This window comes from Gobio gobio (genome assembly GCF_949357685.1).
Source record: "Gobio gobio genome assembly, chromosome: 19".
Lineage (NCBI taxonomy): Eukaryota > Metazoa > Chordata > Actinopteri > Cypriniformes > Gobionidae > Gobio > Gobio gobio.
Window position 1 is genome coordinate 33,374,617 of NC_137112.1, and position 16,764 is coordinate 33,391,380.

The 16,764-nt window shown below is 36.7% G+C and overlaps 1 protein-coding gene across 2 annotated transcripts; it reads left to right on the forward strand.

Annotated features, from left to right (window-relative positions):
- The first annotated feature begins 2,309 nt into the window (after window positions 1-2,309).
- Window positions 2,310-15,989, forward strand: rem1 (RAS (RAD and GEM)-like GTP-binding 1). Of its 2 annotated transcripts, none has more exons than XM_079844934.1 (5): window positions 2,310-2,784; window positions 3,656-4,008; window positions 7,891-7,973; window positions 10,304-10,511; window positions 14,750-15,989. In XM_079844934.1, the coding sequence occupies exons 2-5, from the start codon at window positions 3,681-3,683 to the stop codon at window positions 15,025-15,027; spliced, it is 897 nt and encodes a 298-aa protein (XP_079701060.1). In that variant the 5' UTR covers window positions 2,310-2,784; window positions 3,656-3,680; the 3' UTR covers window positions 15,028-15,989. The 2 variants fall into 2 exon arrangements, with proteins under 2 accessions (XP_079701060.1, XP_079701061.1); XM_079844935.1 differs by having other exon boundaries at window positions 2,415-2,784; window positions 3,662-4,008.
- Window positions 15,990-16,764: the final 775 nt, after the last annotated feature.

Genomic DNA, 16,764 nt, shown 5'->3' on the forward strand with positions numbered 1-16,764 from the left:
TCTCTAGCAAACTTCAGACGGGCCCGGATATGTACTGGCTTAGGCAGGGGAACACGTCTGGCACTGCAGGATTTGAGTCCCTGGCGGCGTAGTGTGTTACTGATGGTAGCCTTTGTTACTTTGGTCCCAGCTCTCTGCAGGTCATTCACTAGGTCCCCCCGTGTGGTTCTGGGATTTTTGCTCACCGTTCTTGTGATCGTTTTGACCCCACGGGGTGAGATCTTGCGTGGAGCCCCAGATTGAGGGAGATTATCAGTGGTCTTGTATGTCTTCCATTTTCTAATAATGGCTCCCACAGTTGATTTCTTCACACCAAGCTGCTTACCTATTGCAGATTCAGTCTTCCCAGCCTGGTGCAGGTCTACAATTTTGTTTCTGGTGTCCTTTGACAGCTCTTTGGTCTTGGCCATAGTGGAGTTTGGAGTCTGAGTGTTTGAGGTTGTGGACAGGTGTCTTTTATACTGATAATGAGTTCAAACAGGTGCCATTAATACAGGTAACGAGTGGATGACAGAGGAGCCTCTTAAAGAAGAAGTTACAGGTCTGTGAGAGCCAGAAATCTTGCTTTTTTTGTAGGTGACCAAATACTTATTTTCCACCATAATTTGCAAATAAATTCTTTAAAAATCAGACAATGTGATTTTCTGGATTTTTCTCATTCTGTCTCTCATAGTTAAAGTGTACCTATGATGAAAATTACAGGCCTCTCTCATCTATTTAAGTGGGAGAACTTGCACAATTGGTGGCTGACTAAATACTTTTTTGCCCCACTGTAGTTCTAAAAATCTTTCTAAATATAAAAGAATAGCAGAGTCCACACCACAACTATAGCGATAACGGCACATAGAAATTATATTGTTGGAATCACTTTCAGGCCGATTTTTTCCTGCTGATAAACAATAAAAACATTGACCGCCAATCAGAATCCTTCCTGCTTTAAAGAGCTCGAGATTTTCAGCGGCAGAAAGCAAAGCTGCGCACAGCGTACACTTAAAATAAACAGAACGATATTGTGAGTTTGTGTGGACGCTGATATAGTTATTGTTATAGTTATCTTTTTAGTTCTCGTTCTGGGTGTGAACAGGCCTTAATATTCAAAACATTTTTAAAAAATTGTCTTATGCTCAGCCAATTATTTGATAATAAATACAGTGAAAACAATCATTTTCTAATAAGTTTTCTAATTTAATTTTAAAATGTAACTTACTGTATTCCGGTGATGCAAAGCTGAATTTTTTGCATCATTACTCCAGTCTTCAGTGTCACATGATCCTTCAGAAATCATTCTAATATTCCGATTTAGAACTAAAGAAATATTTCTTATTATTATCAAAGTTGAAAACTGTTGTGCATTTATTTGCAATAGAAATCTTTTTAACATTATGCATTTCTTTACTATCACTATTGATCAATTGAATGCATGCTTGCTGGATAAAAGTATACATTTATTTTTTATATATCTTACTGAAACCAAACTTTTGAACGGTTTATGGCAAAGTCTTACATTTACAAAAAAAATGACAGTCCGATACTCTAATGAGAGTTAGTTGACATGTAGTTGCAAATTGAGAATGTCTAAAGTGGACAATCGAAATAAAGTCAAATTATTTTGTATTGTTTGCCAAGCGCATAAATCAGCAATTGCAGCCTGAATTTCTGCAGAAGATGCTCATTGTATTCGTCCCTGTTGCTTCCCATGTCTGGGAACATGATGTTGGAGTTAAGTACCAGTCAGCAAGCAAATGTTATTGCAGTTAATGACACTTTAAAGTGTCAATCCTCAAAGTATGTGAGTGCTTCATTTAGGAGCACTATATAGGACTATGTATCTTGCAAATGGAGCATTTCAAAGCCATTTTGCAAACCTTTAAACAGTAGTTTTGTGACATTGATGTAATTGACCAAAGTGTGGGAACAAGGCTTGCTCTGTAAACAGTTGTGGATTTCAGCACCCCAGTGTACGGGCGACTGGTTTGATTACTTTTGTTGTTTCAGTTGGAAAAGATTCAGCTAAGCCACAGAGAATTAAAAATTCCTGGTAAAAAACAACAACAGTGTGATCTAAGCAGGGGATAAACCTTCTATTTCACTGTTGCGAGGATTCAGGACTTGTGTATCCAGTGCTGGAATGCTTTTTCTAATAAATACAACTTGTTTTAGGAACAAAAACAAAAATACAAAATAGATGCAATAAAATTACAACATTCATTATCCAATTGCATAAGCACCAAGAAAAGAAACAGCTGTGGATGTTTGTCTCCTAAGAAAAATAAATGCAATGTGTGTGGTTTCACGTTGCATGACTTCCCAGTGATGACATTAAATCAAGATGCTTTTTACATCAAAGCAATTGAACTAATGAGAACCTTCTGATAACTTATGATATCTCAGCTCGGCTTTAAGCAGGAAATGACAGAACATCGACGTCATGGAGATGGAGTGGGACGGTGCTAAAAAGGCACATTATAACATTTCGTGGCCCTGGATGATGTTGAAAGACGCTCAGCGAGGACCCACGAGACTTACAGTCGAGGGCCCATTTGTTGAGCTATGTTTATGGATCATGTGAGTAATATAAACAGAAAGCACGTTTCTCCGCTCCGCGCGCTCTGAGCTCGAGTTGAGTTGGCAACAGGAGTCCACCTGTGTTTAATCACAAAGACACGATACATGCAACTTCACACCGATCCGGCGCTGAGGGCTGACGCTCCAAGTCTCCAAGTGGAAGGATGAACTGAGAAGTCGCGCTTAGGACTCCTAAAACTTGCGTGTGGTGAGAGAAAGGTGAGTGAAAGGTCATAGATGTGAACTCGCAGATGTTTTTCCGAGCGCACGAGCGTTCCATTCCGCGCGCCGCGGGTGATGAGGCTGTGACAGACAGCGCGAGAGAATGAGAGAATTGCTTCATTCCGCTCTTAAATTTTTAAAACCGTTGTGGAACTCGGCGGGCTGTTGCCATGACTGCAGCGGTGTAGCGTTTCTCTGCAACCGGTGCCTCAAACTCCACTGCGCGCAAACTGATTGATTCACTTTGAACTTCATTCTGTGGATTGATGTGAACCTATATGCTTTAAAACATTCTTTTACTGACATGGTTGTGAGTACACTTTACGATGTTTTTGTTGGAATATGTCTGATTTGTTGAGTTGTTGTGTTTATTAATGCATATAGTAAACTGCATGATACAGAGGACACCGCGGGGCTAGTTGTCACAAGGATTTCAGTAACTATAATGTTTAGAGTCAAAAGTCCAATTGCTTGTTTTTGCTGTCAGTGGTTTGGCATGTTGGTTTAAAACACTTAGTTTACTTAATTATGATAATTAAACTAAACTTAAACTAAAATTGTTCCTAGTGAGGAAATAAATGTCCTCAGGATGATATATCTGCTATTTAATTTTATGAAGTCAGTTTATAGGAAGACTGAAATTCTATGACTTTAAAAAAATAAAACCAGTAAGTAAAAAGTGTGACAACTAGCCTGGGTATCTTCAACACTACTAGTTAAAAGTTATTAATGAGTTACCTCTCAGTATGGTGGTCTATAATGCATATGCAGTGAATCAAGATTATTCTAGTATTACTACAGGGTAACTCTAACAAACTATGCTCAGACTGTTTATTTTCCCATCATAATGTCACTTTTTGTTGTTCAGGCATAGGCCTACCTATGTTTATAAGATGACACTCAACACACAGAAAGAGGGAAAGGAACCACTGAGGAGAAGAGCAAGCACTCCCATCCCCTCCTCTCGTCAAGCGAGCCGGGGAGATAGAGACCCCTTGGCTGACCCGTATCATCCTCCACTCGCCCAGTCAGCCTCTTACCACCCAGGAGACAAGAGCATCCACTCACGGGCCAACTGGTCTTCGGACTCGGAGTCGGACAGCTCTGGAGCCGAGTGTCTTTATCGCGTGGTTTTGTTGGGGGATCACGGCGTGGGGAAATCAAGCCTTGCCAACATTTTTGCTGGAATACAAGAGAAGGATGCCCACAAACACATTGAAGGTATAAAATACAAAATATATTATGGTTTTTGTTCATGTCTACATATGAAATCAGTATAGTTGATTAATTAGGTACAGTTCAATTCCTTCGATTCATCAATTGTTATTGTTTAACCATAAATATAGCATTGACACACTACTGTAAATGGCATTTCAGCACCTAAAATAACCTTGACTAAACTGTCAGGTCTGCCTTATTGATTGCACTCTCAAATTGTCACGCGTCACGATTGATCCTGAAACATTAATTGTATGACGATATTGATTAATACATCAGTCAGGGCAAACAGTACATACAGTACATTGATTTGTTTAGCCGCTGTTGTCTAGAGCATTGCTGCATGTTTTATGCCTCTAAGCGCAAACGTGGTGTGAATGTTACACTTTTAACTATAAATATAGAATAAGTTCACTTTAATTTGCTGGAATATGTGCATTGCTTATAACGGTACAACACACGACTGATTTAAAGTCAGCGCCGCTGTGTTGTCTGTCCCACTTTTTCAGTCCTGTCCATCTCTTGGTGTCCCAAGGGTGTGGGACAATCCAATTTGACTGACACAAAACTGGTCCATCAGAGACCTTTGTAAAAAAACTAACAGTTACGACTTTGATATTCAGCACACACATTTATGTCTCCCTAATTCATTGAGCAATGCAAAATGCATTAGATGTGTGTCTGTGCGTGGTGATCTGTTGACCTACATGTTGTTTTTTTGTCTATGACCCTTTGTGTCGTGGTTGTTTTGACCTGAGCAGAACATCATCCTGTAAATAATCATCTCATTGACAGGCAGATGTGTATATATCGGTTCTTGTATCACTGGAGATACTCTTCTGCATGACCCTAAAGAAAAGTTTTTGCATGTTATTAATACATGAAAATCAATGATCTCTTATGCTCACCAAGGGTGCAGTGAAATATTATTACAATTCAAAAGAGCTTGTTTCTGTTTTAGTACTTCTTAAAATGCTATTTATTTCTGTGATGGTAATGCTGAATTTTCAGCATCATTACTCCAGTCTTCAGTGTCACACAATCCTTCAGAAAACATGATGATTTGCTATTATTATATTATTATTTTTAAAAAAATGGAATAATTTACAGGATTCATTAATGAACAGAAAGTTTAAAAGAACAGCATTTATATGAAACAGAGATCCTTTGTGACATTATAAATCTTTACTGTCACTTTTGATCAATTGAATGTGTCCTCAATAGTATTCATTTCTCTTTTTTTTTTTACATTACTGACCAAACACCTTTGAATATATTATGCTCTGTTAATCTATTATTGTTTATAAGAAGGCATTACAAAGTAAGATGTTACTGTCAGATTTCTATCCCACTGGCTTGTATAAAAGCTTCTATATAATCTCTTTGGTTCTATCTTAACTGGCTTTCGTTGATGTTGTTTTAATGCTTTGTAATTGCATTGCACTAGCATACACCTTTGTTAGCACAGTGTTATCATATATAAGGATGAAATGTGCATTGGCCTTTGGCGGTTGAGGACATCTTTTTCTGTAGGGCATGTCTGGATTACATTTTAGATTTGGCCTTAACATTTAGATGTTAACTGACATGAAGTTTTGAGACCTTGAAGTTGAGTAAGGACACTGTTATTCTTTACCGTGAATTCAAATGTTCCAAGCCATGGCTAAGTGCTATACATCTTGTAGAGGTCTCGAAAGTGACAGTAGATTTAAAGTGGAAAAATGAGACAAGGTCTTTATCAACCTAGACTGGAGCAAAGTGTGTTTTATCTTCTTGTCAAACTAGCTATGCGATCAGTTTATCAGACACGGCTCGGTGATTTTTCCACCATTCCACTTTGCATGCATTTTTCACGCTTGTGATTATAACAAAGCACCATTCAATTACATTAATGCCAGCAAATTGTTTTTTTTTTTTTTTTTTTTTTTTAAGTGTCCATGATACTATTTTTAAATAAATAAAATTTTCCTTTTACCTTGTGTACAAAATGAAATATTAAAGTTTTTGGGAAGTCGCACCACATGGCATTTTTACAACCTGAACTAATCATATCTTGTCATAAAAAGTAAATACTGTCTGATATGAGGCTTATTGACATTGACATGCAGTCATAAGTGTCTTCAGGAAAGCTCTCTATGATATTTCTTGTTATATTTTTTTCTGTATGTTGGTTGGATCACATCTTTGATTTGTGGCCAGAATTTTTTCAAATATTAATATGCATTTGAACCCTTTTAATAAGCCTGTTCATTATTATTAAATCAGGATTGTTGTATCACCCATTTTTGACTTAATGTCCAGACATTTTTTTTTATGTAGAAATAAAATAAAAAAAACATGCCTGTCATAGAAAAGATATGTATTCAATTAGTTGTATGTGTGAGTTTTAAAGTAGTTTTTAGTAAAAAAAAAAAAAAAAATCATGGTTACGTGATACATTTTAGGGCTGTGCGTAATTGAAGAAAAATGCGATGTGCAATACCTTGTTAAATAATGCGATATTCAATATGCGATACGATATTGCTTTAAGTGTGTGAAATCTATTTAAATGATATTTAAAAAATTGTTTAAGAAATGAGAATGATACCGTTTATGTGTTTCACATTCTTTCTGGGAAAAGAAAGCATCGCTACAACTTCTGAAAGTGACCAGTAGTGTTTTTATTACAGAATGACAGAATACAGAATTAATGTCACAAATCTGACAATATAATTTTAACATCAATGTAAACAAAAATGTAATGCCAATATTTAAATACCAAAAACTCTTTGCTCAACCTAAAACTTAACATCAAGAACATCTAAGTAAACAAAGACACCTGAACTAGGGGTGGACGATTATTTTTGTTATTTTAATTTATCTTTGTTATTAAAAATAAGAACTAAAAACAGCAGTCATTGCTTGACAGACAGCAGCAGGTTTACTGTATTAGCAGGCTGTCACTTTAAGACCTATTGACACGCATTCGGTTTATTTACCCAACTGATATTGTTCACTTAAAGCATAACCGACTGTGTTTACATGAATACTCATCAAGACAGCCATTTTGACATAACTGTGTGCGTAATTGACAGTTTGAGTGTGTAACAAGACACGAAACAGAACTGAAGGGATCACACGCTTTCAGAGAGTCGGCTTGTGCGCATGTTTCGGTGTGTGTGTCAGACAGCGCGAGACTGCAAGGAGTTGTTTTTCACAAGTTATTGAATTTAATAACTCTTTTTAATGTCAAGCAAGTCATCACATAAGTAACAGTCGTGTGCCCAGTCTAGTCTCTGCTATATGCGTCGCCCTAAAACGTACACTTTTCACAATGTTGAAGTAGCATATTAAAATCATTCAGATAATGCGTGCCATTGCGATATGCATATCGCGATATGAACATTTGCGATATTTCAATCATTTCGATATATTGCGCAGCCCTAATTAATTTGTTTAATTTCTGATTTGTTAACCGCATTAGTTAATGTGAACTAAGAATTAAAAATACATCTGCAGCATTTATTAACCTTAACCTTAGTTAACATTTACTAATACATTATTAAAATCAGAAGTTGTATTTGTTAACATTAGTTAATGGGCTTTGAACTAACATGAACAATGAACAATTATATTTTTGTAACACTTTACAATAAGGTCTTATTAATAACTCACATTAACAAAGATTAATAAGTGCTTTAAAAAATATATATATATTGCTCATTGTTAGTTCATGTTAGCTAATGCATTGAATAATGTTAACAATTGAGACCTTGACCTAGTTGTTGTTAGCGTCTATCCCTAGTTGCCAATGCCGTTTTGGATGTCAAATTAATGTCAATGATATTTTGGAAGTTAGTTTATGTGCTAAACAGACTGAAAATACAGTTTTGCATGTTTCTATAGAGGATACATATGAGAGAAGCCTTACGGTGGATGGGGAGGAGACAACCCTAGTCGTGATGGACACGTGGGAAACCGAAAAACAGGTACGCAAACTTCATACATAATAGACCACATACTCGATGACTTATCAGATTTAAAATAAGGAAAATCTGAAGGCATTTCATCTTCAGGGGGTTGCATGTGTCAGCTTTGAGTCTTTGCTTTGTAGACACAAGTCTCACATACAGGGCTACAATGCCCATTGTGCAATGCTGCGGAAAAAACATGGCCTCTCACTGCCAGTGGCTAAACTCCATTGAGCGATGGCCTGAAGTGAGCAAGCATCATACAGCCGGCCCCTGCTGCTGACCACACAGCCAAGTACACTGATCGCTCTAGGGCCTAATTACACCGCTATCGATGACTCTCCTCTGTGAGCTCTGTCTGGCAACTCGGCTTTGCTGGACTCAAGAATTGTTTACAGAGATAATAATTCTGTAAATGTTACAATCCACAGCATTTTCTCGACACAAAGCTTTGAATTGTTTGTTGTTTATCCCTCAGTACATCATGCACAAGTGTTTGAAGGGATAGTTCATCCTAAAATGAAAACTGACATTGTTTATCACCCTCATGTCATTCCAAACCTCTATGACTTTCTTTCAATAGAATGAAGATGAATGAGGACTGGGATTGTGGAGATCCGAAATGACAACAAAAAGCAACATTAAAGGGGTCATCGGATGCAAAATTCACTTTTATATGGTGTTTGCATATAAATGTGTCTTTGCAGTGTGTGGACACAACCACCCTACAATGATAAAAATCCATTTGCTCCTTTTTTTTTAATCCTTAAAAAGCCTAAACACTCTCAATAATTAAGCTAAGGCAGCACTTCACGTGTCTACATGCCCCACGGAAGAGAGGGATTATCATTTAATGAGACATGCCCCAAAACAGGTCTCTGTGAACAGAGCAAACATTGAGGAATTTTAACCAAAGTATGTTACAGACTTTACATGAAGACCCTAAATAATCATACCAACTTGATGGACAAAATGGGCATCCGAAGACCCCTTTAAAACATTATAGTGCTCCAGCTATAATTTTAAGTCCATTAAAGTTGATTGTGTTAACACTACCATTTTTTGGTTTGTTTTTTAAACAATTTTATGCTGACTAAGGCTGAAATTATTGGATTGATAATATCAGTTAAAACCATAATATTAATTCAAAATATTACTACAATTTGAAATAAGTTTTCTATTTGAATTTATTTTAAAATGTAATTTATTCCTGAGATGGCAAAGCTGAATTTTCAGCATCATTACTCCAGTCTTCAGTGTCACATGATCCAGGGGCGCCGCTAGGGGGGGAAAGTTAGGATGATTCTAAGGGCCCACACACTTTTTGGGCCCCCAAAGATTGGTTTTATTAGTAGTAACAGTACTAGTAGTAATGTAATAGAAATTATAAATGTATAACCTACCAAAGAGTTACAAATATAACAAAATTATGGCTTATTTATGCATTATACGCTCATGCTCACGGGTAAAATGACATTTGCTCAAATCCCACTCCGACATGACATTTCTCTGTACTGTAGGCTACTATAATTGTTGTAGCCATTAAGAAAAGGTATTTAGTTTTATATTTATGTTTAAATATTATAATGTTATTTGTATGCCGATCTATGTTGATTAAGAAAAGTGAACAGCATGAGTGAGAAAGGACACATCATAAGATGCGCAATGCCAGGAGACATGGAGTGGGTCAGAGATGACTGTGACCACTTCATTAAGTTTAGTTTTTTTATAAATTGTATCTTAATTTTAATCAATGTTTCATCAGCCAATTGGGGCATTTTGGGTTGAGTGAGCAGTGCTTAATTGGTCAGTATTATCAAATTGCAGACAGAGATTTTGGATAGCTAGATTGGTGCAGTAGGGGGCCCAACAGCATATTCTTTCATAGGGCCCAAAATTGCTAGCGGCGCCCCTGACATGATCCTTCAGAAATCAGTTGTGCTGCTTTATATTTTTTTGTGGAGACTCCGTTACATTTTGATTTGATTCATAGAAAGTTAAAATGAACTGCATTTATTTAAAATATGACACTTTTGTAACATTATAACTGTTTGATCAGTTTAATGTGTCCTTGATATTAATTTTAAAAAAATCTAACCAAAGTTTTGAATGGTAATGCAGCTTCAGAAGACTTGAAATAATATGGCATATATTGTTGTATGGACCACTTTTACTATACGCTATTATAAGATTGAAAGCCTCCATTCATTGTCATTGTATTGAAAAAATTACCAGTAAAAAAAAACATTTATAAAAAGTTACAGGTTTGGAACCACATGAGGGTGAGAAAATAATGACAGTTTTATTCTACTATCCTTTTAAAGTGTTCAACTTTTTTGATCCCTTAGGAGGAAGATGAGAAGTGGGTGCAGGATTACTGCATGCAGGTGGGCAATGCTTACATCATTGTTTACTCCATCACCGACCGCAACAGCTTCGAGAGCGCATCGGAGTTACGAATCCAGCTGCGGCGCATCCGGCAGGCTGAAAACATTCCCATCATCCTTGTGGGCAACAAAAGTGACTTAGTGCGCTCTCGAGAGGTGGCAGTGGAAGGTGAGAACTGTTTGGATTTGTAGCATTACACAGACACATCATAGTGGGATGTTATGCACTACCAAAGTTTGGGTTCTGGGTTTTTTGTTGTTGTTGTTGGGTAAATGAATGCTACTATTCAGCAAGGATGCATTAAATCCATCAAAAGTGACATTTATAATGTAACAAAATATTTCTACCATTCTATTTAAAATAAGTTCATTTGAACTTTCTATTCATCAAAGAATTTTGAAATAAAATACATCTAATATGCACCAAATCAGAATATTAGAATGATTTCTGAAGGATCATCTTTGCTATTACAGGAATAAATTACATTATAAAATATATAAAAACAGAAATCAGTTATTTTACATTTGCAATATTTCACAATAATACTGTTTTAATGTATTTTGATGTATGTAGCCTTGGTGATCATAAGATTTTTTTGTTCTTCAAAAACATCAAAAGTCTTACCAACCCCAAACTTTTGAATGGTAGTGTTTGTCACAGTAGCTACGTTTACATGGACACTTTTTGTTTCAATCGGAATGAAATCATAGTGTTTACATGAACACTAAACAAAGTGATTGGGTGTGCGTTTATATGTCACAAGCTTCAAATTGGATTTGATTTTTTGACATGCGCACATTGCACAAATATACAGAGTTTCCCGCTGTTGGCGCATACTAACCATTATCCTGCTATCGCTTCTTTTCTTTGTTTTAAAATGCAGACTTAATATTTATCTATTTCGGGTCCTGATTAGGAGACGACGAGCACATGAAGCTTTGTGCCGTGCTGCTTATATTTATTAAGCAGTAAAAACGCCACTTGCCAAGGCCAAAACAAAAGCGTGTGTGGATGAGAGTCCGAAGCAAGGACTGCTGGTACAACATTTTCCTGCAGAACTTCACAGACGATAAGTAGAATGTGAATTTTAGAATGACGTGACATCATACCTCATTAAGCCATTTCTACGGCATTGCACATGCGCAGAACTTTCCAGTTTTGGTTTTCAATCCGATCAAGTGTTTACATATCCAATCGAACAGATTAACAATGGTTTAAACCACCCCTTACAATCCAAATTAAATTTCAATCGGATTTGGCCAATTCATTCCAATTGACGTGGCTCCATGTAACTTTTCTATTCCGACTGTGCAACTAGTCCAATTACACAACGGATTATTAGGATCCATGTAAATGCAGCTATAGTGTAACCCCTGAAGCACAATTGTTTGACGCTGCAGATGCATAAGCCTTAAAGGAATAGTTCATCCAAAAATGAAAATTATCTCATAATTGACTTACTCTCAAGCCATCCTATCTGTATATGACGTTCTTCTTTTAGCCAGACACAACCAAAGTTATATTAAATAATATCCTGGCTCTTCCCAGCTTTGTAATGGTATTGAATAGTGCCAGAGTTTTTGAAGCTCCATTCAGCGCATTCATCCATCATAAACGTAATCTATATGACTTCAGTGGGTTAATAAATGCCTTCTGAAGCGAAGTGATGGGTATTTGTAAGAAAAAATGTCAATTTTTTAACTTTATAAACTATAATTACTGGCTTCCGGCAACAGAGATTTGAGTTCCGGCAGAAGGGTGACCTTTGACCCGACGCATGATGTAGCTCCTCTTCTCTTATATCGACTGCAGTGGGTTAATAAATGCTGATATAGGGGGTACGTCATACGTCGGGACTGAAGAACTTCTCATTTTAGTAGGGCTGCCCCCTATTAGTCGGCTAACCGTTAGTCGACTACAAGAGGCTTGGTCGACCAAAATTGTACTCGTCTGTTAGTCGCAATAAAATAAAGAAAACAAACAGGATGCGCTTTCTGCTGTCTCGGCCTCAGTGAACTTGAGAACGTTATAAAAATGAACCGAAACTCAGCGTATACTTGCCTCACAGACATGAAAAATATATCTATATAAATCTTGAAATGTCAAGCGATGGTTAACCAATTCAAATGGAAAACAATATTCTCAGATTATGTAATCTGTACAAAAAGTACATAGGCGCGTCCACTGCGGAGATGACGAGTCAGCATGGTCGATTTAACCTTTGCAGCAGAAAACACAGAAAACATGATCAATAAATTATTAAAAATGTTCAGAGAGTCTCCTTCTGTTTTTTCACGACTCATAATCATTACGTCCAGAGACACGAGAGCTCCGAGCGGATCACATGCACGAGTCAGCGCGGACCAGAATACATATCAGTCCCATTTGAATTCTGCACAGAATGCTGTATTTCAAAGCGATGTGGAGGAGATTATGATGAGAAACGGTTCGAGATTAGGCGGAAACTGCGGCTTTTCCGAACTGAAAGGCTCTAGTCAAACTGTGTTATAAACAAAATGCTATTGGATGTTTTAAAAAATGGGAGCTGCTTGAAATGGCCCGCCCTGTCTTCCTGTTTCATGGGAAATGCTGCGCGTTTCAAGGCACTTCAGTGGGCCTTTAAATGAACGACTACTATAGTTGAGGGCAGCCTTACATTTTAGACGTATAATTCTTGACTGACGTTTGGTTATGCTCTATCCTCTGTGCTTCCGCATTTGTCAGTTCTCACCTAATCTTACGCTATGCCTATGTCATACATCGGGTTAAAGGTCACCCTTCTGCCGTAACTTGACTCTCTAGTGAACGAGTGTGATACGGCCATTGCCGGAACCCAGTGATTATAGTTTGTAATTATTATTTTTCTTTAAAGAGCACCTATCATGGCATTTAAAATGTTCCAAATATTGTTTTAGAAGTCCCCAACAACAGTTTTGCATGCATGCAATGACAAAAAAGACTTTAGTTTTCTTATAATATGCATTTATTTTTACCTGTTTTGACAGCGATTCTCAAATGATTCCTTTAGTGATTCACTTTTCAAAACCCCGCCTTTACGTGACGCTAATCTGCGCTGATTGGTCCGATGACCCAGTCAGTTGTGATTGGTATAGTCTGTGCAGATATTTTCGGAAACGGAACGCCCATCAAAGTCTTTTAGTGACAGTAATTTGTTAATATGTGTCAGGAGTTATGAATATGAAAACTGCGTCGGTACCGTTTGATTGTAATATGAGCCTCAGCTGATCTCATTCATAAAAAAACTCCTCTATTCTCCTCATGAAGACTCGCGACAAATCAACATCCCTCAGGGCTTTTAGTTCAAAAGTGTGCAGATGAGGAGACATATTGATAGATTCTCATATGTCTGTGTCAAATTTCTAAACAGAGGAGTATTTTTTATTCAATACTTCCTCAAAATGGGCAGTTATAGCCTAATCATGAGCGATTGAGTCTCTTATGTGTTGTTTTCAATTCATCCTGGCAGCCGGAGGGCGCTCTGTGCACATGTAGTCCATATATGGTACAGACAGACGAAGAAGAACCAAGTGCCATAATAGAAGTCCATAATAAAAGCTTCCTGAGCTCGCGAAACATACATTTGACGACTAATAAACACACAATCGCGACGATGTATGGTTTGTCTTCAAGCCACTTAGTCTTCAAATGCTCATCCTTGGGCAGATGAAAGAAGTTTGCTTTTGAGTGGCACTTCAGAACACAGCGTCTCGTCGCCATGATGTTTTCTAGTTTTCACTGGCGTCTCGTGGCCATGATGTTTTCTAGTTTTCACTGGCGTCTTGGAGCGCAATAAGTGGGCGTATCGTATTCAAATAACTTGACAAGTTGACGTCATCTAGTCAGAGAAAAAGCTTCGGTCTTCTAACGATTCTTAAAAATGACTCCGAGGCGACTCTTACTTTTGAAAGAAAATAACTATATATACGGTGCACTGTCATATTTCAAGCTATCACAGGATGTTTTTGTTCACTTAGATCAATGTTACACACTACATGAAAGGTAAATTTCAAAATTCCATGATAGGTGCTCTTTAAAAGACCCATCGCTTCGCTTAAGCAGGCACTTATAAACCCACTGGAGTGTGGGTGTATGGATAACTTTTATGATGGATGAATGCGCTTTTTGGAGCTTCAAAAACTCGGGCACTAATCAATGCCATTACAAAACTGGGAAGAGCCAGGATCTTATTTAATATAACTCTGATTGCGTTCGGCTGAAAGAAGAAAGTCATATTCACCTAGAACGGCTTGAGGGTGAGTAAATTATAGGATCATTTTCCTTTTTGGGTGAACTATTCCTTTAAGGGCTGCCATGATGTGATGTAATGTAATAAGTATTATGGTGTAAAGCCAATGGTTTCACACAACCCTGGTGTTCTGTGGCAGAGGGTCGAGCTTGCGCCGTGGTGTTCGACTGCAAGTTCATTGAAACCTCCGCCTCTCTCCACCACAATGTTCATGAGCTCTTTGAGGGCATTGTGAGGCAGATCCGACTGCGGCAAGACAGCAAAGAGATCAATGAGCGCCGACGGTCTGTCTACAAGCGAAAAGAGAGCATCACCAAGAAGGCCAGACGCTTCCTGGATCGACTGGTGGCCAAGAACAACAAGAAGATGGCCCTGAAAGTGCGCTCCAAGTCCTGCCATGACCTCGCAGTGCTGTGAACCCACAGATCACTCTCATTCCTTGAACTTTGGGTTTCTTTGTTTTCTGTTCAAAGAGAGGATTTGACTTTCTGACAAGTCCACTTTTGAAGCTGAACATTAATTCACATTTTTTGTTTTTGTTTTGTTTGATTATTCATGAATTCAAGTTGAATTATTGTATTAAAACCCTTTTTACTGATTCCCCTGAAGACCTTGAGGTTCTGCTCATTGTTCTGTCCTATAGATCAAATATTTTATAGTTGTTTGAATTAAACCAAAGGTTTATTACTGTATATCACAAATTAAGTGGACTTTGTTTTTTTAATGAGAAAAAAAAAGAGTTTTCGATGAACATTTTTTTTCAATGTTTGCCTTATCAGACTGAATTGACAATAGTTAGAAATAATTAACAAGCAATATTTATTATTCATTGATGTTAATGTTTTCTTATAAAATTGATAATTCACCATGTTTTTTCTAACAAAGGACGTATTTTGTATACACTGAAAGTCATTTGCTATGAGATAAGTTAAAGGAGAGACAGCGGAGACCAATGCTTATTTTCCCTTTTATTCTAATAAAGCAAAAAATATTTGGGACATGTCAATCATCATTTAAAAAGGGCATGTGAATATCCTCCATAAGCCTTTTGCAGTTTATTTGAATGGTAGTTGAACAGTAAACTCAGTTGGTCAGTAAACATTATGAAGGTGTCAGATATTTAGTGGGAATTTATACAACAAAAATAATGGTTTACAGGCTATTTCTATCTAAATGTTTTTTTTTTTTTGTTTTTTTTTTGCACTGGACATAGAGCGGAACAATGTTTTTGTACAACTTGATGTTGTTGGTTTGTAAATATTTATTTTCCAGAATTTGTATAATAATAAATGGCTATGAATGTAAATACGATTTCTTTGCATGAATGCAGACATAATAACTTTCAATGTTTTTTTTATTAAATCTCAATCTCTGTTTTGAGTTTCTGCTTTTTTTTCAAATACCACCCAGTCTGTATAGAATAACACGAGTTCTCATATTTTGTTCTTGATCCTCTTCAAAGTTTTACATTTGGCTAAAAAGATGTTTTTGTACATTGTTTCATCCATAAGGTGCACTGCTTGGTTCAGATATCCAGATTTAAGTGGATGTTATCCTGAACACCCCCGTATTATCATTGTTCTCAGATACAGTCGAGGGGCTCAGAGGGCTTTTCTACAACAATATGGAAACAATCAGTGAAATCCAATCACTGGAACAATGTTCAGAAAGGACCACAATGAAATGCCACGGTCAGGCCCTCTTTGTATGATGACAGTTCAGTGCTCCACTTAAAGCTCTTAAACAGATTACTTCTCTCAAATGCTAATTTTTAGAGTATGTTTGGTGGATGGGTCATATATGAGGTCAAATATATTCCACACAAAAAAAAAGCAATGCAACCGAAAAGCATCATGCCTCTTTGATTATCCCTACTTAATGCATGTGAAGAGCAATGCAACTTTTAAGAAATATGAATCTGATCTCCAAAATAAGGCTTATTTCCATTGTGGAGTGGAATCCATGTAAGTTGATAAAGTTTTCATGAGGGATTCTGCATGCATGGTATTTATATATATATATATATATATATATATATATTTTAATATATATATATATATATATATTTTAATATATATATATATATATATATATATATATATTTTAATATATATATATATATATATATATATATTTTAATATATATATATATAT

Excerpts from the sequence above, each read along its gene's own strand:
- rem1 (XM_079844934.1), top strand. The coding sequence starts at position 3,681 with ATGACACTCAACACACAGAAAGAGGGAAAGGAACCACTGAGGAGAAGA. Across the intron at positions 7,974-10,303 it reads CGTGGGAAACCGAAAAACAG|GAGGAAGATGAGAAGTGGGT; the intron begins GTACGCAAACTT and ends TTGATCCCTTAG. Across the intron at positions 10,512-14,749 it reads TCGAGAGGTGGCAGTGGAAG|AGGGTCGAGCTTGCGCCGTG; the intron begins GTGAGAACTGTT and ends GTTCTGTGGCAG.